The sequence below is a fragment of the Anoplopoma fimbria genome, chromosome 19 (genome assembly GCF_027596085.1).
Source record: "Anoplopoma fimbria isolate UVic2021 breed Golden Eagle Sablefish chromosome 19, Afim_UVic_2022, whole genome shotgun sequence".
Lineage (NCBI taxonomy): Eukaryota > Metazoa > Chordata > Actinopteri > Perciformes > Anoplopomatidae > Anoplopoma > Anoplopoma fimbria.
The window spans coordinates 20,202,622-20,227,120 of NC_072467.1; the positions used below are offsets into that span (position 1 = coordinate 20,202,622).

Genomic DNA, 24,499 nt, shown 5'->3' on the forward strand with positions numbered 1-24,499 from the left:
ATAATGGCTGTACTGTGGTGGACCTTAGCCCGTATTTTATTCTGACACTTATTATTGAAATGAGACATTTGGGTGTAGAGAGGAACCCAAGCCGTTTTCTCACTGAGAGGTAGTCATGCTCATATGATAACTCAGCCTTGCAGCATTTGGAATTACATCAGGGAGTATTTAATTCCACCTTTCTACTGAATGCTGCCATTCTCACTGGTGTACAGTTTTTTTTATCTTTTGAAAATGCAAATTGAGTTGCGCAGGTTTAAAGACGGAATTGGCTGCTGTTCAGGTAGCAGTGGTCTCTGCTCTATTGTTATATAGACTCAGTTGGGAAAATCAACAAATAACAGAGTAGCAAAGTGAGAGGAGTTTTGTTTTTTTGCCACTCAGGGTCCAGGAAGTAATAGTCAGGTTAACTTTCCGCTTAGCCAATGTTACAATAGTGGCATTAGGATTTCTGAGGCTTGTGTGGACATAAATTATCAGTATAAAATATGAGCCTCTGCATACAGAAAATAACTTGTTCTTTGATAAAAGCCAAAGCTGCAGGCTTGTATACATAAACACTTAAGGAGAGAAGTCATCTATGGCTTCCAAGATGTGCTCCGGTGGCCGAGAGGTTTAGGGCATGAACCATGACCTGCAAAATCCCCAGTTCAAGTCCGTCCAGAGACCTTTGTTGCATAGTGCACCCTATCTCTTTCTTCCCTTATTTGCTGTCACCCCTCTTCCGTTGTCCCAGGAATGGAGGCATAAAAGGCTCCCCAAAAAACTACGACTTCAAAAGAGCATTTTAGTATGAATCCAGTCAGAAAAAGCGAAATGTTTGACTGTAGCTTCTTTGTTAGGGAAATATGCTCATTTGCATGGATAATATGGATGCCACTCTCATGTCTCTAGGCTAATTATGAAGATATAGCCAACAGCCAAGTAGCTTAGCTTAGCAAAAAGACTGGAACCAGGAGGAAGCAGCTAGCTCGGCTCTGTCCAAAGCTAACAAAATCCGCACAACTTGGGGTTTTATTATCCTTAAGACTTGTGTGTTTCCATGTTGAGAGTTATAAAGATATAATGGGTGATTCCAGGAGCAAAAAAACACTACTGCCCTCCAACTTCCCAACTCTATTAGCCTATGTGAGCAGGCTTATCCACACTATGTCTTCTCACATCTCACCCAGAGTGGGTTGACCTATCCACATTTTATGAGTTCTATCATAATTTCATCAGCGCTCAGTTCAGTAGCAGTAGTTCCTCTTCTGTCTACAGAGCACAGGTCTAGTGGCCACGCTCTCTAACGCCGACAGGTTGCTCTCCCACAAAAGAGGAGGAGAGAGAACAGCCGTGTAATCGACGACTGTAAGCGCTACACTCCTGGGGCTGGATGACCTACATGTTACACTTTCTCCATCTGCCTGCATACACTTAACACCCCGCAGGCTGCCACTCAAACCAGCAGGTGACGGCACACGGGCGATATAGACTGTGTGTAACGGCATGTACAGATGTTAAGCACAACAGCCAAGGTTACACACGCTGGTTAAATAGCCGCTGATGCTCTTTCTGAAAGCCTTGTTTACTTGTCTGTGTAGCTGAACTAGAAAGGATAACCTTCATTCAATTCCAGTTCAACCAGGAAACGAGTGAAGACGGACACTGCCTCCTTGTACACAGCCTAAACTCTATGAAATTAAAAACAAAAACATTTCATTAAGATTCAAAGTGCTACATGCACGCCATAAAGCAATGTATGCAGTTAATTCGAAAGGCATAAAAAAGCTAATGGACTATTAGAGTCTACTGCCTGGGGCTGCCTTTTTCTCCTTGCAGAAGTAGTACATCAATCACTTCTATCAGTAATCCCCTGCAAGCTGCCGGCAGTGTCTGCGCCTCCTGCCGTAGAAATGGTCCCTCAGCAGAAGCGGCATCAGATGTGCCTGAAGTTGACATCTTAACAGATAAACTGGGCCCACTTTACTACCACTGCCACTACATTCTGCCCTCGGTCTTTGGAGATATTGATGGGAGGCAGCAGTCGATGAGACAAAGGCAGTGACGAAGGAGTCGCCTGAGGAGTCCAGCTAAGCTGCTAGGTGTTTGTTCTTTCTTGCTTGTCCTCGTACCTGGAGCATGTTCGATAAGATGGGACACAGATGAGGGAACCTTCAGGATTGTGCTTTGCTGTAGGCGACTACAAGGCTCATAGTTGTACCAGCAGTGACTTTTTTTTTTTTTTTTTTTTTTTGGTGAAGTTTCCTAGTGAGTCTGTTTGTTGGACGCAACAGCTCAGAACAGCTTAAAGTGACGTGTGGTATTTACAGAAGGGCAGACTTAATGCACTCAGCTGCATCACAAGTGCACAGTTTTTTTTGGAATGTCTTTGTCAATATGGGACTTTGCCACAGAGAAAATGAGAGAAAAGGAAAAGAGGTTTCATCCTTTCGCTACACTCCACTAAGCTGGTTTACTGCGTTTGTTGTGGGAAGGCTGGTGGTCGTCTCAGGGGCTTTGGGTGAAAACACATTTCTCTTCTGGCTACAGCTGCTGCATATCCACGTGCAAACAGCCAGCAGATGTGTCTTGGTCCAGCTACTCCATCCCGACGGCCAGTTCTATCCAATTTCACTTTTTCTTGATCATCACCTGGCCCAGTTGTACAGCAAATGATCCCTTGTGAATAATCACCATTTCCTTTGGTTCCAGACCACTAAGATGATTCATGTTGACTCTGTGCATATGGAGCAGTCTTTGGCCTTGAAGCACTTGCGGAGCTGCATTGGACTTGGATAAACGCAACAGCTGCTAAATAATTAGTTGCAAACAGATTTTGTTTACCAGCAAGTGTTTATGAATGAATATGTATTTGCATACTTTGCATGCACAGTTGAAGCGGACGGTTTATGCTAGTGTGACTACATCAAAATATGTGTGATGAAACTTTTAAGAGGCTACAGCTCGTACGGAGTGTTAGGGGAGTGAATGTGGGAAGAAATGGTGTTTAAATTCGACGAGATTAATGCTACTTGGGAAGTAAGCCAACTGCAAAAAAATATTTTCCATTGAAATTCTGCTGTGTAGTCACCTTCGGCATCTTTAGGCATGCTAGCTGATGATGCACTTTGCAGAGCTGTCGCAAGCCATCTCGAGAACCGTACTGAAGGCAAATCTTCACTCTGAGAATATGTGAGAGTATCTTGGAAGCTTCAGCCAGGCCTGTAAGAAACCCTTCCCATCTGTCAGATAGGACTACAGATCCTCCACAGCAAACTGAGGCAGTGTGTTTAGCTGGAAAGACATCAGCCAAGGGGACACCACAAGGATGGCAAAGTCCCTCATGCAGAAGTTAAGGCTACTTAATATTCTTGAGTTGATTGGGGATTAATTGTTCCATCTGGCACACTCATGAAAACCATTCAAGAGAATAAAAAAAACAACAACACTCCTTCTTCTTTTCCCTGACGTGTTTCCTCTTGTTTCATTATGGTCTTGGAGTGTGGCTAGCAAGTACTGCCGCTTGGTAGGAGGAGCCTGTACCGGACAGGCTGTACCAGAGGGAGAGCTGGGAAATTTGATCATTTTTCTTAGGGACTGTCATACGCCATAGGCTGCCTCATTTGTCTGCTCCAACTCCTTTGTTTCCACCGGGCTCTTTCTTCCAGGTTTCGCCTGGGGAGCGAGACAAAGGCAGGAAAATAAGACAGGGAAAGAGAGACACAGTCAGAGGAACTATATAAGCTAATTATTATATTATAATTTATTCTTATAGTGCTCCATGTTTCTTTAATACAGTACTTAACTCTAATGTACGTGCTGCTGTGCTTAATATCTGCTGAATGGGCAAAAAAACAGAATGAAAGCATGTTTGGCGTATGGGGGAACGAGGGATGAGGGAGGCTGCGCAGCTGCACCTTTCCTCCAAATTGCCCTCCAGTTCCATTGGACTGGTGTTGACCCACTTTATCTCGGACTCAGGTGATTAATGCAATATGGCTACAGACAAAGGTCACATCAGGATGCAGGGGAGCGATCCAGAGCACAACAAGAGCTAAGGGATCTGTTTATGACTGCTGTTCGGGCTGATAAGAACAAGTTGTTTGTTGTTTTGTAGGGTATAACTCACTCTAAAGACACACATTGAGAAGTGAGAGTAAAAAAAAAAACACACACACACACACATACATGTTTGAATATATGAATAAACCATTAATATCATACATATTTGTTATGTTCTCTGTTAGCAGGTAATGATGTAAGTTATGTGGAAGTCTGTTAAATTGAAAAAATAAAGTCACTGCTCATTTTACTCATGTGTATGTATAATGTCTTCTGTTGAATTTCTGTAGGAAGCTTTCTAAAGCTAAAAATAAAAGCCAGATTGGTCAATTTGAACGTTCTTTTTTTTTTCTTCAACTTTACAGAGATTCAACACCAAATTGATGCAGTACCTTTTAAAGTTAGGACACCAGCTGTATAACGCAAAGATCCACTTGACGTGTGTGTGTGTGTGTGTGTGTGTGTGTGTGTGTGTGTGTGACCCAACATGTGTGTGTGTGTGTGTGTGTGTGTGTGTTCAGAGTTGCAGGTGGTGTGTGTGTGTGTGTGTGTGTGTGTGTGTGTGTGTGTGTGTGTGTTTGTTTGTGTGACCCAACATGGCAATAGAGACCCATCAATCCATTCATTATCTGTGCCTGCTTATTCTATTCAGAGTTGCAGGTGGCCCGAGCCGATCCCAGCTGACTTATAGGGCTAAGGCAGTGCACACCATGGAAATGTCGCCAGCCTGTATTAGGACGGTCACACAGAGACGGACAATCATTCGCACTCACATTCATACCTGCAGGTGATTTAGAGTCAACAATTTACCCAACATGCATGTCTTTCGAGCAATAGAGACACATTTTGGGACAGTTGGTCTTTTGCTTTTCTTTTGTTCACATAATAAAGTGGTTTTCTAACCTGGGGGTTTGGAATAATCAATGTTGCCACAATTATTTTTCTTGGCTTTTTTTTTAAGTGTTTAATCTTTTGGACTTCTGTTCGGTGCCTCACGCTGGCTTTATGCTTTGAGGTTCTATCAATACTTTAGTGCTGCTCGAAACATGTTGAGTCATTTTTCAAAATGTACTGTCTCTAATTCAGTTAGATGTGTCATAATTTTAAGGCACCAAATATAAAAACTGTTGACTGCTCCTGAATTCAGGGTCATTTGGTCAGAGTCTGAACGAGGTGTTTAAAAGAGATTTTGTGATGTTAGTCCTGAACCACTGCTGCTTTTGAGTTTCCAAACCTTGCTTTATTTTCTACTGCCGAGACTTTATTTTAATTCTGTAGTTATCATCTGAAGTGATTTCAGTTTTCAGTGCAAGCAAAATGCCCCATTTCAAAACTGTATTTAAATACAAAAGCAAGTGTAATTATGCTATCTATCTGTTTTCTCTATTATATTGTCTGGTTTCAGTGTCTATACCTAAATACACTCTCTAAGGTATTACACCATCAAGGTTTCTCTTCCAGAGAAATTACTGGTGTTAAATGAAGCAATGATTTTCTTTATATGTGCCAGCTGTATTGCAAATGGGTTTCAGTCTGCCAGAAAATCCAGTTCATTTTGTGAAGTTGAGGTTGAAGATGGACTGAGTGAACCAGAAGCCATTTGGGCTTTGAACTGACATTCAGAGAAGGTTGCATCAAACTGTGCTTTTGTGTGTATGTTTTCCAATGTTCTATTTATACAGATTTCATTTTAAAAATCTTTTGAGAAGACATTCAGAGACATTTCTATCTGAATGAATTCTCCCTGAACACTACTGTAGAGCTCCAGAGGCAATATGATGAAATGTTCGTGAGCGCACAGTGTTGTCTTTATACAGTTTGTTTCATGCTTATTCAAAACGATGGAGTTCTTTTTTTGGGATCTGGTACTAAAGAATACTAGTAAATGTTGACAGACTCTCCTAGCAGAGGCTCAGAGTTGCGAAATTACTTGAACATCAACACATTAAAAGAAACATATGAGTACGTGCTAATAAAAGAGGCTGGTGAGATGGAAGGAGAATGTAGAGCTCAGTGTTTCTGTATGCAGACTGAATGAACACCAAATGTTTCAATAGACTAACGGACATGGACGTGACTCGGGGTGTATGCTCAAGGCTCCATTCTATTGAACTTTTACACCCTTTTCTTACACCTTCATCTTTTACTTGGTATAAAGAGCAGGAATATAAGTAATTTTAGCTGTATCTTGTCTTCCCTCTTGGAGTTTTCATTGGCTTTTAGTTTAATGTCACCCAGCCAGAAATCTCTGGTTCCCTGGCATTGTACACTGAGATTAGCTGAACCAGTAAGTCCATCACAACAACAGCTTTGCTTCCATAGAATGTTTCTATAGCAACAGTCAACAAAAAATGCACAATCAATGAAGCACACAGAGTTTTCATATCACAGACAAAATACACACACATATATATATACTTACTTATAATATTTCTTTGTCCTCTAAAGGTGAATGGGAAGGAGTTGTCCAAGTCCAGCCATGAGGAGACTGTGGAAGCCTTTCGCGCTGCCAAGGATCCCGTCGTGGTGCAGGTCATCAGGCGGACCCCCAGCGGCCGCCCCCATGGCCCCCCTCAGGAAATCCATGTGGTGGATGTGTGCACTCAGACCGACATCACCTTTGAACACATCATGGCGCTGGCAAAGCTCCGGCCTTCGACCCCTCCTGTGCCTGACGTCTGTCCGTTCCTGCTCTCTGACAGGTATGTTCAATAGGACATTTATTTTATTACATCCATGTCAACCAGGGCTTCCCAACTTTTGTAACCAAATGTGTCCCAAAAATTATGAGGTCCACCTTCCCAAATAAATGAGAGAAAAAAAAAAAAAGTATCATGACAAAAAATTAGGAAAAAAAAAACTGGGCTGTTAATTTCTGTCATGCCACTGTCAGCTGTAATGACCAAAATAAATTACCCTCACCCATCACTGCCTTCCATTATGAATCCATATTTAATGTATTCTGGGCCATATTTCCTCACCACAGGCTTTGGAGCTTTTACTGGGGCAATGGCTTTTCCCACATCACTTTTTGGTTTGGAAAACTGATCCATTTTGTGGCACTGCAAAACAGTAGCAAAACACTTTAGTATCTATTTGATGATGTGTCGCGATTTGCGATATAATGGTGATATCCAAACATTACTTGTAATTGAAATTGTAAAGTTTAGTTTAACATGATTTTGTATGTGAATTCTTGAGCTCATTTCGATACAAAAATGACTAGCTTTGTGTTTTGCCAACTAGATGCCACTCCGAGGCTCACCCATGGGTGGTCAAATAAATGTTAATCGTGATTTTGATTCAAAACAGGAATTATAATTTTCAAAGGGATCAGTGACTTGATTGAATTTAACATATTCTGATTTAGTTAAATATATTTATAAATGATTTCTGTTCAGTGCCTCACGAGTTTGTTGTTGTGTCCTTGTTTTGACTTTGGCTGGGACTTGAGGTAATTATGAGGGGGGAGGGTGGGGGGCAGTGAGACACTTTGTTGAGCTATGAAGCAGACATATCAGTGTTTGCAGGATTAGCATTACCAGTATGCAAGACGTCTGTAAAATATAAATGAATTGTCTAACCATCTGTACAGTCTGACAAATATAGATTTGTTTGATGAATGAGCCTCTCAATGTCCTTCACGTCTTCTCACCGCTAGGACACACTAAATTTAAAAAAAGAGAAATAAAGGACAGGGCTAATTGGTACAAATGAACCATTAAAACAGAATGCATGTGTGTAGGATGATTGATGTTTTGAGGCTTAGTTTCACATTTATTTATTAGTTTAACTTAGTATGATAAAGTTGAGAATATCACAAGCAATTCACGTCAACTAAAAATGTTGTCATTTATGAACTGAAGTGACTTTGATATTCAGTTTGACTTTTACAATCTGGTTTCCCAGGTCAATTCATAGCACATGCAGCTTAACTGTCCATCAAGTTTTGACCCTCTATGATGCTGTACTATATTTTTGATGAGGATCAGGCACAGAATACAAACTCAGCTGTAATATTAACTGTTTGTTAAGCAAATATGTATTTTTAAATATAGAAGAGCTAAAAGGACATACTCGGGTTACTTTGTGTGCAAAGTGATTCAAAACAACACGTGTGTGTGGTATCACTAAAAGTCTAATCACATCTCATCTGGATGCTGGGCAGAACAATACCTCAAAGACATGTTTTTATTGTTTATGTGGGAGGAAGGCATAAAAATATGCACAAAAATGATCTTGAGAGTTTTAAGTATCAGCTGGAGGTTTTTGCTGGAGAACAACAAAAGGAACAGGGTTCATTATTTCGTCTTCTGGCATTTTAGTTTATATTCTGTTCTCAAAGGAGGAGTAAACTGAGTACAAGAAAAGTTTAGCATAAAAGAATATCTGGGTTTCACCTCTTGGGAATGTAAAAATGAGACAATGGCAATGCAGGAGCTTCATAGCACAGAACAAGGGGGATGGTCTCAACAATCATAAAAATCTTGAATTATTTAATCATCTGTTGCCATTTGTTATTGGAGACTTGCTTTGATTATTGCTTGCCTCGACGACCATTATAGAAAACATCATAAAAGCTGTGTTATCGTCAGTGTTACACGCTAGATTTGAAGTAGTGCATACATGAACTGATCAAAATCATCGCCACACCTATATATCTCACACAATATCACCAAACAATCCCCCACAGGGCCTTCTTGCCATAATTGAAGCTGCTTGGCATATCCATTTTTACTCATTGATGGTTTACAAGGTGATTAAAGCAAATGGGCTAATAAAAAGCTAGGCAACACGTGCATCGTGTGCTCGCAGGCTACTCCCAGCCCCAGGCCGAGCCCAAATGTAATCAATGTGTCCCATAAAACTCACATTTTCTTCCCCTCATCTGAGATCAGGTGCACAATCCAATATACAGCAAATTTTATAGATGTAACAAATGTTTGTAACTCTTATTTTTGAGGCTAGATTGTAAATTTGTAATTGCATTCTTTTACGCCTTCTGCCAAATGTTGTTATATGTGTAATATCGAGGCATGAAATTATAAAGTAATGTGACATTTACCAGTCTGGTTTTATGACTGGAAGATTGTTTGAGACAGTTTTAAAGTGCTACATAATCTGAGAGTCAGACAGCCCCTGAACACACCGCTCAACATGTTCAACAGAGTGTCTTTTTGAAGTTTTTTGTCCACTGTGATTATCCTGTGTGGCACTGAAGCTGCTCATCGTGTAAGGCCTTCACAATGCTGTTTTTGTTCAGTGACTCAGGGAAGCATAATAGAATTACACTGTACAATGTGGGGGGTTTTGTCTGTCGAGTAGGAAGCAAATTATGTGGATATGCTGTCATTAACAAGGGGCTGTATTTTTATCACACACACTACAGCGGCACTGAAAGCCCTTGACAAATCCTTTATTCTTCCGATTCCAGCGAAGACAAAGGCGAGGGAATCCTGTCACTTAGAGGTATTGAAAGCATTTGAAAGTAACGCCCAACTCACCTCCTCTTTCTGCCTCACTCCCCGTCTGTCTTTCCCTCTTTTTCCTCCTCTGCCTGTCTCCCCCGACAGCTGTCATTCTCTTCATACAATGGAGCAGGATTACTATGAAGGGACCGGCTACCTCTCCCCTGTTCCAGCTGATGGAGAGAGGACGGAAGAGTTTGAGTATGAGGTAGGAATCACACTTGACACCACTGATTACTAAAACCTCACAGATTCATTGGCGTGGCTAATGTAGGGGTTCATTTAAGCGCATAGCTGATATCTATTGGAACATACGTTGGTAGATAAGTAGCATAACGTTGCAGTACAGAAATGCAAAAGATAGAAAGAGAAGTAGTGTTGCTGTTTGTACACCAGAAAGCACTGATAAGTTTATTTTTCGACTGTAAATCTTAGCTTAGTACATATCATAAATGAAAACGCCTACTGCTCTGTAGTGGCTTAAGGGTTCTGGGTTAAGGTTCCAAATGAGTAGTGGCCCATGTATATTGTTAATCTTATGGCTATTGGACTCAAAAGTCCAGTATCAGCAGGTCTTTACTGCTAACAAACAAGTTCAGTGATACATTGCTGAAAATTAAGCACAACGTGTACAAAAGCAAACACGCATCTGACCTCTCCATCACATGGACACAGAGTCCCTTAACACTCCATATTTAATGATGCTTAGCTATTGGTGGAAGGTCCCAAACACTAATTGACTCCACAGGCAGATCCCAGGGGGACAGTAGTGGGAGATGATGAGCCACATTGCAGGCAGCCTGAAAAAGCCTTTGCTTCCATTGGAAATGATGACACGCATCCATGTTTTTACTTTTTGTCTACAAGGCAAACAGACAAAGTTGAAAACCTTCCAAGAGCGAAGTTGTTACCTGAGACTCACTAATTGTTTTCACAACTCTGGAAGAAGAAGCTTGTACCTTTGTCTGTGAGAAATCCAATTAAAGTGAAGTGTGTATGGCAAGTGCTAGTAAGAAAAAAAAGAAGAAGAAAAAAAGATAGAAACACATTTCTTTGCTTCTGTATGTTTACCGGAGTGTAAATAACAGGAGCTGTTGGGTAGGTGATGTTTCTGAGGCTGTTGATCTCTGACACATACACATGGATACATACTGATCAACAGATTCAAGTGTGACGGGAAGAGATAAACAGACTTTGTCCCGCGCTCTCCAGTTTGGTGCAATATTCTTTATTTCCGAGTCACTGAGGTGCGAGCATATCGCCAGCGAGGGCTCCGACTGGTCTGATGTATGATGATTGCCCTCCCTCATCATATTTGCTTCATTTGCATTTGTTCTGAATGCTTCCACCCACTGAGCTTAAGCTGTCTCTTCACACCCTAAAGAGATTTGTGCACCAGCTTGAATCCCAGTGTCAAATCGGAACAAATATAATATATTAAAGCTTCTCTCTTTATGCCTCATTGCTATTAACAAATCCTATTATTTTGTGTATGCTTTGTGGCCTGCATCGTTTTTTTTATTTCATGCTCCGTGAGTTAGATATCAAGCTAATGCTGCCCCACTTACTGTATGTCAACTGAAAACGCTGCGAGGGGGAAGTAGTTGAAAAGCTGAAAAGCCACTTTCAGAGTCGACCTGATCCCCCGCTGAAGGAGACGAAATAGAATAAAGGAAAGACATTTCTTTAAATTACCTTTTGTTGAGATGAAAACGCACAGCGTGTGGGAGCAGTTTGCCATCCCATCACAGAGAAACCATCTCAATCTAATTCACCTTTCTAAAACACCAGGACATTGATGTTTCTGTTTAGGGTAATCAACTTGTGAGAGTCGTGGAGTACAGTGGATGATGAGGTGGAGATAAAATGCCGGATGCCACAGAAATACACATTCATAGTATACTGTATATATTAAAGCTGTTTTGGCTCATGTGATAACTCTGAATCTTCTGTACTTAATATATTGGTGGTACACCACATTCTGCTAGTTTCTATACGATCTAAAGACTTTATTCAGACATCAGCCACAACAGGCAGCTGTTTTCAGCTAAACAGGTTTGATAAACCCTCTGTATGCGACGTGTACGCCACCAAAACACAGTCATACAAAGTTTGCTACTAGCTGGTAGCAGTTAAAGAAGCACATATGTTGCTGTTTACAGCTTGTTGTGCTGTCCCTACATAAAAATGAATGCTGGTTTATGGAGTTGGGTTACTGATAATGTTCTACGGCAAGTGATTAAAATGTAACTGTAGGACAATATTAGGGAAACCCAGTTAGTGCAGCTAAACTCGAAGTACACATTTAGTATCATAAATGAGATAACTAGGTTTTTACAAGAGCACATGTTTATGAAAGACTGCAAGGGAGAGTATCGCTGTCCTTTCTATGTAGCAGGATGAAAGGAAGCACCACATTTACATCCAAAGTAATTCAATCCATCCAAATCCAAGTCAAACTGAAATGACAACAGACACATCTGTAAAGGTACATTTTACACAGTTTGAACATTTGACTACCTGTGAAAGTCGTATAGTCTCAATTTAAGTCTCTGGCTACAGAGTCTTATACACAGACAATAAGGCTGCATTGATTTAAAATGTTCAGGGGTAGTGGGTGGAGAAATCTCATTAGTGACTGGTTTTATATTAACCAAGTTACCTCAGTCCATGTGAATCATTCTCCAATTTCTTACCACATGCTGATTTTTCTTTCCCTGCAACCTTTAATTCTGTACTGTATATGTTCAAAAGGGACTGACAGTCAGATTCCACCATAACATTTTCCAAGTGTACCTCCTGCACTCTATCTCAAAAACCTCTTTAGAATAAGTCCTCCTACTTCACTTAACAAGCCAGGCGAGGAGGATTTAAGTGGAACTATAAAGTATACTGTATCAGTTAATTTAATTGTTCATTCTGTAGGAAACCCCTTAACTGAACAAACCATGGACTCTCTGTCCCCTGTACGTTGGCTTATTTGGATTAATGAAAAACACAGGCCATGCCTGATAGCTAGAATTTCACACAGAAACATCATACATTTTCTGGAAACCTCTGATGTTTATGTGGCCACCACTTTAGTAACCATTCCTTTGATTAGTTTCGGTGAGTTCTGAAGAAGCAAAGTATACTCCTAGCTCAGAGATAGTCTCCCCTCTCCTCCTGCCAATGGTAGCCATCTATGCATTTGTGACTGCTTTTTCAATTACTGGTAATCAAAGGCGGGATTATTATGACAGCATCCAATGTGCTTTGATGGTGGGCGGCAATCTTCCCCTAATCACGCCATCGCAGTCCTTAATTTACTGTCAGCCCTCGTCCCGGTGCCACGCTGCAATCTCCTGCCTGAGAGGCAGACAGCTCGCCTGGAAAATGGAGAAAAAAAAAAATGAAAAGGCAAGAGGGAGAGATGGAGATTGGTGAATGCACTTTTGACGGATCAGGAGACAACCTCCTTTTACTGATGCATCCGAGTGTGAGTGGGTGTTCTTTCCACCCATTATTTTCTTTAAAACAAGAAAGCAAAGGAACATCTGGTAAAGAATAAAGGGGTCAACTATGTGTGCTGCACATAGTTAAACAAACACGCAGGGTTGGTGTTTCATCCAACATGCAGTAATTGTAGCAATCTATCTTCTCTGATCATTTAGCCACAGGTCTCCTGCACTATATCTACCTATTAATTAGTCAGAAGTAACTTTAGGCTTGTTCCACAGCCACATAGAGATGATGTACTACCTGCTCACACCTCTGCTATGCCTCACTCTCAGCAATTAATTTGTGTGGTTTATTTTTAGACAGTTGTCTCCAAGACATTGCTAAGGATTTCAATATTTCTCACGGTTATCCCACAACTTCTCACATCATATTAGCATGCAAGATGTGCGCTGTCTCCGTAGCTCCCATTACCTCCATGACTGCTTCGTTGCATCAGATGTGCCGCTTTAATAACATCTCCACCAATAAAAATGGTGGTAGCTCATTAGTAATATCTTTAATGTAGCTAATGAGTGATTTTTTTTTTCTTCTCAGCTTACTTTGTTCAGGTAGTCAGCACCAAAAGCTTCTTAGCTTTTTCACGTTGAATCCTTACATATCAGCCGGGATTTGAAGTTGTCATCATTGCTTTTGAGACACTCAATTAAAGATCTGAGCTCCCCGTCAGGTGGAGGCTGTCGGGAAAGATAAAACGAAGAAAGCTCAGATGACGTCGATTTTACCTGAGCTCTTTTTCACTGTGTCTCTGCGAATATGTGTGCTCTGCTGAACCCACTTGTGTGTAAGCATAAGGATTGCACAGGGATGGAAGAAATACATTTGGGAAGTGTGTGTAGCCCAGCAGCAGCAGCAGCTCCCTGGTCCAAAAACACCTCAATGATCTGTCAATGTATGAGAAAAGCAGAGGTAGCGAAGTGTAGAGAGAAAGTAGTGACAGGGGAGAAGGAGGAAATGGGAAGTGAGCCTAAAGATGTGTTTGTGTGTGTGTGTGTGAGAGGAAGTGGGGGGTTATAAACAGCTTTGGAGGGGAAGCCAGAGGCAGCAGGTGGCGACTCTCTGGCAGAGGTATTGGCCTTTTCTCCGTCTTCCCCTCATCTCGCCATGGTCAGACTTCACCCCCTCCTCACCTCCTCCCATTCCCAAAGCCCTTTCCACATCTGACACGTGTAACCAGCCAACCCACACTTGTCACAGAGGAAATTAATCTCTCTGTTTCTGTATGAGGCCCCTCCGAGCCCCATCAGAACCCTCGCCGCCGCCTCCATCCTGCTCTCCGCTCAACCACCTCGCTCCTGCTGCTGAGCGTTGGTGTGTTTCTGCTCTAATGAAGACTTTGGGAGGAGAGGCCATTTCACACTTGATTCCCTCCAACACCCTTGATATGTTTCAGCATTTAGAGATGGAGCACAGACTTCTGCTGTTTGGTGTTTGGCTGCACCTCTGTTGTGGGAAATCGAGAATGAAAAGTGGTTCATGTACATGAACTGTATCCCAAGCTTGAAGAATATTGGAAGTTGTGTTTGGTTCCATCTTCACAACATACTCTAGATAAGTTCCATCCATCTCACTTTCTGTTATGAACTTTAATAAAGAATTCATGTTGACGCCAGGGTACTTTGCTGTGTTCCAAGAGGCTCGTGGGAAATTTTACGACCACTGATTTGTAAGTCAATAGTTTGTTGATCTCCACCCGAGGGAGGATGAGGAATACTTTAGTGCTGCAGCAAATATGTATATTCCGTAGCATTAGCATAATTATAGTTTATTTATAGTCTAATATTCGACAACTTGGCTAGGGCTTGAAAGAAAAACACTTGAGGTCCTCTGGCATTTATCAAAGCCCCCACCGATCAAACTCTCCAAGCTGAGAATGTCTTTCATGATCAAACACTTTCAGACTCAAAAAGCTCAGACGGGAGTTGGCAATCCAGACTCAATAAGCGTCTCAAAAACAAGTCAGACTTTGGGCTTGAAGAACATTGTTATTTGATCTTCAGCTGAGCAGCAACTTTGTTTTTGTGTAGCCATTGTTGTGCATCAAGATTCATCGTTAGTGTATAGAATAAATTCAAAGTGTCAGATCAGTTTCTGTTTCCTCATTAAAGGTTACAGAGGTCTTCTATGCCAGCAAAACAATATGACCACAATGTTTGTGTGCTGTTCTGGAGCTTTCAGTCATATCACTTGATCTTCCTTGGCAGATGGAAATTGTACAGTAGTCGTGGAATTGTATTGCATTTTTTTCCGAGCACTTCAAAGATTTCTCTTCCACATTGGCTTGAAATGTTCAGAAAAATGGAAATTTGACCATCAATAATTTTAGAACAACTGGACAAACTCCATCTCCTAAGAAAGATTGTGTGATGTGATCAAAAACTCCTGAACAGCTGCTAAATGGACCTTGTGGTTGCCTTTGCTTCAGGGTCAGTCGTTGCTACTCTTGTTCAATTAAATGTCTCGACAACTATTGGATGGATTGCCATGAAATTTGGCATCGACATCCATGCCCCCTTGAACTAATGACTACCCCATTAGCTTCAACTGTACTCTAAGTGCTAACTAGTCAACGTTGGCATGCTGGTATGCTAAGATAATATGTTGAACATGGTGAACTTTATACCTTGTACACATCATCATGTTAGCCTCACCATTGTTAGCCTCAGACGATATCATTTAGCTCAAAGCAACGCTGTGCCTGGCATGTATGTCTGTAGACTATTAGTCTTGTTGTTACATGTTGTGTTTTCCCTCTTATCTACACAGGAAGTGGAATTGTGTCGACTCAACAGCCAAGAGAAGTTGGGGCTAACTCTGTGTTACAGAACAGATGAAGAGGAGGATGTAGCCATCTATGTCAGCGAGGTGAGTAGATAACGTCCCCTTCGAGATGGTAGACTCAAATGACTTGTATCTCCATCTTGGTTTGGCATGAGGAAGCGTTAAGTTTTTATAGCTAAAGTTTTTCATTTGAAAAATCCCCAAACACAGAATAGTCTCTGTTTTATCTTTCCCTGCTATTGCTTCTGGAGATACTGTGAAACACATTCAACATAAATGTATCCATATTCTGCTAGCTATTTTTTTTTGCCAACCACCACAGTAAGGACTGCCAGCTGAATGAAATGCAATATGAATACTCTTGGGGCAAAAGGTATATGCATATTCTTCAGACTTCTTTAGATTTCAGTTCTTTGTAGTCTCACATTAACATATCATACACTGTTGTAGAAACGGAGAGTTTTCATGGCTAAATTATATGCCTCAGTATGCCGAAACAACAGAGAAAGCTTCATTTTCCAAGACTAAATCAATTGTGACATTTAATATTCATCTTCCAATGTATGATTTACTTAAATATTCATGCAAGCAAAGCAGGTTTCTCTATTGGGTATAACAATTAAAATTGAACCCTTTCATCAAGCAAAAATTACATTATTTGGCAGTTTGGAAATGTTCTAACTGTCAGTTACAAATATGAAATGACTGCAGTGACAGTTAAAGAACAAACACTTTCAGGTCTTGTTGTTGTTGTGATATGCATGTTGGCAACAATTTACTCTTGCATCTACTTTTCTCCCACTTGTTGGAAGCATAAAAAATACTGTATTCCATTCTGCTCAACTTTCTCTCGTATTCGTTTGAAGTTGAGTCGGACCCTGCAAGGTGTTCGCTTTGAGAGCTGAGCAGAATATAAATCACTGTAGTCCGTGGCTCCTGGCAGCATCCTTAAGCGTTCGTTCTGCAAAAAAAGTAGGGCTAAGAGCTGTGTGCTGCATTTAGATGAGGTGGCTGAATGTCACCGTATACAGGATGTGTTAGAGAAGGCGTTACTCTGATCTTGCATAAGGCGAGAGAACACATCAACATGGAGTTAAGAACAATGCAAGGTCATATTACAACAAGCTTAATTCCCCCAACTTTGTAGCGCTTGATGAATGGCCACATTGTCTTCGACTCGTTGTAGTTATTTAAGTTTATCTCCCTTTCTTTCCATTGTGCCTCACAGCACAGTGGTTAAATAATACAGAAGAACAAGACCTGAAAGGTACATTTCCTAAGGTTCATCCATTTTCTATCCCTGTTTAATTATTTTCAGTGGCACAGGGGGCTGAGGTCTATCCCAGCATGTGTAGGGCAAAAAGGAAGAGTCGATCCTGGACAGGTCACCAGTCTACTGCAGGGCCAAAAGACCAAATCATTCACACTGATGGGAAAAGTCTTTTTTTTAGTTGTCCTCCATATTGTTTTCTTCCCTAACTACTAAACAGAAAGGACCAAACCTGAGAGTCAAACCAAACCTGAGAGTCAAAAATGTAACCACAGCCATTTCCCCACTCACAATGATATCTTCAACAACAAATAGATTCCTTCATTTATCTGTAAATCAGTTTTCATGTAGATCTCTCAGGGTTTGGGTCCTCTCCCCATAACTGCAGAAAGATTACGTTCAATTTCCTCTGTTCACTCCATTCCTTTCTAGTGACCTTCCTCCCAGTTTAATGAGTGTCCCTCTGTGTAGGAGTGGACTATCATGAAGATGGAGTACCACAGCACCTCACCATCTCCAGAAATCCTGCCTGTTAGGATAGAGTGAAACGAATGGCCCCAGACACAGATTGATTGGCCGATGAAAGAGTGTCCTGCCCTCTTGTCCACAGGCATTAGTTACAGAAGAAGCAGGTGCATCATGTATTGAGGCTGTAGATGCTGTAAGCAGAGGCTTGTGCTACATAAACCTGACAGAATATTACAACTAAGGCGGGTACAACTTAGATTTTAAATGATAAAGGTGACACTCAGAGTTAATGGCTTTGAAAACTGACCAGGCAGATGCAGGAAAAGCATTTGACATCTAAGATCTTGCCAAGTTGGCATACCTATTGTTTTCTGCTCACATTATTCATAACAGGCTAGACATGTCTAGCTGGGTGATGTCTATATAATGAGTTTAAACGTTTTTCTTTCCAGGCACTACTAGATTCTCTTTCTTTTGTTTGTTATTTTTGCTATTGAAAGTGTTTTAGAGGCATATTTTTGTTCCCTCTACCCTCACAGATCAGTCCAAACAGCATCGCTGCCAGAGATGGACGCATCCGAGAAGGGGACCGCATTTTACAGGTACAGCAGGGCACTCTTTCTCACTGGCCCCCTCCACACCAGCTCTAATTAGATTCAATATAAAAACCTGCTTTTATTTTGTCGCACTCAACCACTGTCTCCCAGCACGAGTGCCCATTCATTTTTAATGGCAGCACATTAAAGGGGGAACTCTCCCCCGCTGTGACTGTTAGAGGGGGAGAACTGCCCCCCTGGCTGTTTTAGTTACTGACTCAGCACCGACAGGGGTTTTTAAGAGTTCTAGTTCAGGATGGAGCTGTGCTGCGGCTCACTGCCCCCTTTGGGATAGCTGAGAGGCTATGACTGTTATTAGCCCCTAGCTTCATCTTCAGGCCTCAGATTCAGAGGAATTCTGCTACCATCGAGGAGCAGCAGTTGTCAGGGCTGTTGGCTGTTAAGTGTTGCCTCTGTGTGTAAGGAGGGTAATTATTGTTTTTGTTAAGACAAGTAATAGCCTCTAATTGCAATGACAATTATAACCTTATTAAATTGTTATGGCAAACAATTGCCCATTCAACCATTCTGCAGACAGAGCAACATTAGCATTTACTTGGAGCTGTGTGTTTAGCCACCTGATGAATACAAGTCTAATATTCACCGTGTTTTAAGCCATGTTTTGGTCTCCACCATCTCCTGAGGGAAGTATAAGGCTAATTAGCTTGCTAGATGCTAACAATTTTTCAAACCTAACATATTACATTACATTACAGTCAGTCATTTAGCAGACGCTTTTATCCAAAGCGACTTACAATAAGTGTATTCAACATAGGTATTCAAGAGAACTACTAGTCACCAGAAGTCATAAGTGCATCTCCTTTCTTAAACAAGCATCTAAGAGCATAAACCAGAGCAAAAGTACAGTGAAGAAACAAACTAATACGAATACAATAAGTGCAACAAACTAATACGAATACAATAAGTGCTAAGCGGAAGGCTCAGGGTAGTACTTGGCATAGCACTCTTTCCTAGCTTCCCAGGTTTATCAGAGCATTTTCACCAAACACACTTGCCTGCTGCTGCTGGAAACATGAGTGATGAGAGTGGAGTTTGACAAACTGCTGAAAGAGGCTCAGTAGAGCTTGGGGAAACAACAGAATTTGGTGATGAGTGTTTGCGCGTTTGTCACTATAGACAACATCCTTCAGATCATTTGATTGCTAATATGAAATCTATTGATTAGTGTAGCTCTGGCTGGAGATTAGCAATTAAAAACCAGTGTACTGGGATGGGTCATTTTTATCAACACAATAGGCAATGAACTCTGCCAACATACGTGAAGATCTATACATTGAGAAACACACTAGTATGCTATGGAGAATATGTCTTCTAATCAATACAATGGAACATTAGAAGAGTGGAAACGGGAATTAAGTCGAGGGAAAAGTAAACAGGATGTGCAAGTGATTATTTGATGCATGGGGCAGTTGCATAAGCACAGTTTGATTGTAAATGTCTACCGGTGTCTACCATGTGTTGTGTGACTGATTTGAGCCAGAAATGGTAGTGTGTGTGTGTGTGTGTGTGTGTGTGTGTGTGTGTGTGTGTGTGTGTGTGTGTGTGTGTGTGTGTGTGTGTGTGTGTGTGTGTGTGTGTGTGTGTGTGTGTGTTTGTGAGGCAGACCAGTACTCTGGCACTATTATCCACCAGTGACAGGGCCATTACTCTGCCTGCAAAAAGATGGACGCCCCATGTCAGTGGGCAGTTAATTGTATGGCGAGATGCATGTGCGCTGCCGGATCCTTTGGTGAACACAACAGCTCCGTTGGCCGTCGGCCACTGTCCCATTCATAATCACTGCTGGGTCCTGCTTCATATTAGAGAGCATCACAGAGTGTTTGCAATTTCCCTGGGAAAAAAGGCATTATTGTGCAGTGTCTCTTTTATTGTGGTACTTTGTTTTTCTTAAGAGCCTTTGTATTGGAGAAAATGAAGTTGGCCTCAGTGTGTGAGGATATATATGTGCCTGTGTTCAAATATTTCCACTTGTGTATACAAAGCATGTTTGCTTGCTTGTGTCCGACTTAATAGTGTGTGTGCTAATCGTGTTTGTATGTCATCCTCAGATTAATGGCCAAGATGTACAAGACAGAGAGGAAGCAATGGCCGCACTCTCCAATGAAGAGAGTAGGAACATCGTACTGCTGGTTGCCAGACCTGAGATGCAGGTTAGAAATGACCACGCTGACATACTGTATCGTTCAGCCACTGACTAAAACACCTACTGTTGGCGTAGCATGGGTAAAGAATTAACTGAATTCACAGATTACAGCCCTGGAGGTTTGTCATTTGCATTATATTTGCTCAGAGTAAACCTTAGCAATCTGGGGTAGCCAACCCTCCCCTCCACCACAACCACTCCAAGTGGAAGCCACCACTGAGACACCTCATCATGTTTTATTTTTATGTAGCGCCACTGTAATTGACTTCCAACGGTAAGCCATAAAAGCTAATGGCATGCTAATGTGGAGTGAGTTCAAGCCCAAGGCCGATGGCGAATAAGTGAAGGGACTCTGCCGCAGTGCAGATGAGCTAGGAGCAGCAGTAGTAGACTCTTTGTAATTAAATGTGTCCCTCAGTAGTAAATCTGAAGTCTTCAGATATGGATCCCATTTGGCTCACATCGAGCAGACAAACAGATGATGGATGGTTCGGAGCATATAGGTCAGAGGCGGCAGTCTTATGTCCATTAAATTGTATTGGCTTGATTTTAAGATCTGAATGTATGTTTTAAAGATGAGGGCTGGCGTTTTGTTGGTGAAGAAATAGGGAGCAGCATATCAGTCAAACGCCACATCATATTGAGGCTTGCTGTGCCTTATTTCAAAACCATGCATGCTGTTTTTTTTACGTTTTATCTTTCAGAGAATCCCATTTTGGCACCCATTTGGACACCATATTTGTTTTGAGGCACCGTGTAGCCACAAGCTTTAGACCTTGACAAATAACACTAGCCCCTTTCTCTCTCTCTCTCTCTCTCTCCCTATCCCTCTCTCCATATGCATTCCTTTTTTCATTCACCATTAGCTGGAGGAGGCCTGGCTGGATGATGAGCACAGCGAGTTCCTGGAGCAGCTGAAGATGGAAATGTTAGAGGAGCAACAGAGAGAGGAGATGGAATTGGCTGCCCTACAGGAGCAGGAGAATGAGCAGGTCAGACATGCAAAAATAGCAAAACTTTGTTATTTGGGCTAAAGAAACTCTTGAGAGCCCTTTTAACTCTTATTTTTCTATTTTCAATAAGAATCAAGCCCCTAAAAACGAATGAGTCAGAAAGCAATACATTTAAGATAACCTTCCCCCTGATTGACAGAACATTGTACCCGGTGTGTTATAAACACCATGGTATCAAACTGACCAATAATTGCTTTGGCTGTATCATTCACAGTCAATATTAACCATAAAATGACTAAAGATCAAGCTGGTGGCATTGATGAAATCAAACTCTTCATTTACTTTCTTGGAACAGTGAAAACAAGCTTTGCCCTTTGAATTGATTACAACCGAATTTCTAGAGCACAAAATATGGTATTCGGAACAGCCCTAAAAATAATGATTATGAATATTTATGGAAGGGGACTGTTGAACCATTTAAATTCCAAACATTTGCAATCAGAACTTTAGGTTTTGTTTTGTCGGTAAAATAGCATGCTACAAAAATCCATATCGATGGAACATCAAAGACATGGCGGAGAGGAAACAATCCCTGCAGTGAAAGAGCTGTACAACAGAGTTACGCACAACAGCATGTGTAATCCTTACGGAGAGAGCAGAATAGGCTTGCACTATTTAACTCTTATATGCGGTGGTTCTGGGGACTTTTTGTTGTTTTCTGTCCTCATTCCATAAAAAGGAGAAAACACCAGAGTACCATTCAAAGTTTATTACCATATGTAACATTTGAAAATTTGTTGAATCACTTAAAACAAATTTGCAAGCACACTGAAATAATCAACAATCACCTTTTTCCCAAGGTTGAGTCCTTAGCAGCAACCCTCTGCTGCATACTGTTCCCTTTCTATTTCCCTTCCAGTCTATCTGTCCTGTCTTTCTAATAAAGACAAAAAGCTAACGTAAATAATATAAAAAATACATTTTAAAAAGTGTCCTTATGTGGCTCAATACCAGAATTAAATCATCATCATCATCATAATTAAGCATGTGTTGAAAGAGCCATATATCAATAAAAAAATCTGCCTATTTAAGGATGGTCTTGTTCATTGTTCATTATTTTCAGAGAGCAGAAGATGACAAGCCCACCTGCTCCACACTCCCCCATCATAAGGATAGCGTACTGAGAATAAAAGACAGAATGGAGAGCTCAGAGCATAATGTCCTGGCACACATCCAGAGACGGTTGTCCCAGTGCCTGAGAGACAATCGGGACACACACTGTATCACCGGCTCCACGCGGCTGGAGGACAAAGAGGATGAGGACGATGATGAGACGGAGGGTGATCGTTTCCAGCAGCTCTTGGAGCTCAAGTGTCAGATACGTAACAGCGGCGAGTACGACCTGTTCTACAGCCGCCGTAGCACCATTGAGTGCAGCATTGGGGAGCAGGGCGGCGTCCAGCACGAGCTACGTATGCTCAACGAGGAGCTGCGCAGCATCGAACTAGAATGTCAGAACATCATGCAGGCCCATAACCTTCGTAAAGGCCAGCAGTCTCCCTCCACGGGCCACACTGCACCCTCAACCAAAAACCAAAGCCTCCATAGAAGTGACCCCACAAGGGGTAAGCTGGCGGACATTAATGGGAGGCTGGAGAAATCTGACAAGGACAGCTCCAGTGCCTATAACACGGCGGAAAGTTCACGAAGCACCCCTCTGGCAATGGACCGCTCCCCCGAGCACTCGCTCCAGAGAATGGTCAGCCTCACCAACCAGAGGAACCTCTGCAGCAGCCTTGCCTCTGGCCCTTCTCTAAGCCCAAGCCCCATCCCAGCATGCCGTGCTCCAGTCCCAGGGAGAAGAGGCAGCCCCGACCCAAGCAATCCTTCTGAGTCGAACCAGACAGATCAGGCTGAGGAGGATAGCAGGGGGGAATTAAAACCACTTGCGTCCCAGATTCCTTACTTCTCTCCATCCCACAGTTCCCAGCAAAGGCAGGTCAACATCCCAGCACATGCCCGCCACTACCAGAGCTACATGCAGCTGATCCAGCAGCGCTCAGCTGTGGAGTACGCTCAGAGCCAGCTCAGCCTGCTCAGTGTCTGCAAAGAGCCTCAGATGCCCATTAATGAGCCCAAGATGGAGTGGAAGGTCAAGATCCGCAGCGACGGCACGCGCTACATCACCAAGAGGCCTGTTAGAGACAAGATCCTGAGGGAGCGAGCCCTAAAGATTAAAGAAGAGCGTAGCGGGGGAATGACCACGGACGATGATGCAATGAGCGAAATGAAGATGGGGAGGTACTGGAGTAAAGAGGAAAGAAAGCAGCACCTGGTGAGAGCAAAAGAACAGAGGAAAAGGAGAGAGTTCATGCAGCGTAGTCGGCTGGAATGCTTAAAGGAGAACCCTCAGAGCAGCAGTGAGGGACGCAAGGAAGTCAGCATTATAGAGCTCAGTCAGAAGAAGATGATGAAGAAACGGAACAAGAAGATCCTGGACAACTGGATGACCATCCAGGAGCTGATGACTCATGGTACTAAGGCCCCTGAGGGAGCCAAGGTGCACAACGCCTTCCTATCAGTCACTACTGTATAAACAAAACACACATTCTACCCCATGCGGTATAATATACTTGCCTCGTTCAATGTGGCGTTTTTATGAGGACAATAGGAATATTTTTCACACTTTGGTACCCAAAAAGCATTTTGTAAAGACTTTATCAGTGGTGTCATGGCATTTTCTTCATGTTTTTCAGTATTGTTTTTCACATCACTCTGCGGGGGAAAAAAACTTTTTTCTATGAAATTATGACTATATGATTATTTTATTACTTCGCTCTAAACATTTTTATCTCTTCAATTCTATTTTCATATTTATGTTGTAGCCATATACTCAAATGGTTGTTAAAGCATCTAAAGAGAAGCATTTTCTTTTATGTACACTTGCCAGTTGCAACAATGAATTATTGGGTTCTCCTCCCTTTCACTTACTTTTTATTGCTCCTCCATTAGCAGAGCTACTTATCCTTAAAGCTGAAATCAGTAACTCTCTCAGTGTTGCCAAGAGGCAGTTGATATTATGTTTCAGACTATTGGTGCTTGGACGTCTACTAGAAGTCCACTACTCACAAAGTCTAAAAGTTAACCATACAGATTACAGAAAATTATAATAGATTAGGTACATTTTACTTTGTAAAAATAAGGTTCATATTGCAGCTTTAAAAAGGGACAAATATCTTACATTCCGAATCATAGTA

General features: G+C 41.8%; 1 protein-coding gene across 1 annotated transcript in view; it reads left to right on the plus strand.

Moving 5' to 3' along the window:
* Positions 1-23,850, plus strand: part of LOC129108595 (PDZ domain-containing RING finger protein 4-like) — a 46,582-nt gene extending 22,732 nt beyond the window's left edge. Inside the window, exons 2-8 of the mRNA XM_054620466.1 lie at positions 6,493-6,746; positions 9,618-9,720; positions 15,777-15,875; positions 18,069-18,131; positions 20,195-20,296; positions 21,156-21,281; positions 22,366-23,850. Of these exons, the coding sequence (XP_054476441.1) occupies positions 6,493-6,746; positions 9,618-9,720; positions 15,777-15,875; positions 18,069-18,131; positions 20,195-20,296; positions 21,156-21,281; positions 22,366-23,838 (2,220 nt within the window). The 3' untranslated portion in view covers positions 23,839-23,850. The remainder of the gene's footprint in view (positions 1-6,492; positions 6,747-9,617; positions 9,721-15,776; positions 15,876-18,068; positions 18,132-20,194; positions 20,297-21,155; positions 21,282-22,365) is intronic.
* The last annotated feature ends 649 nt before the right edge of the window (positions 23,851-24,499 follow it).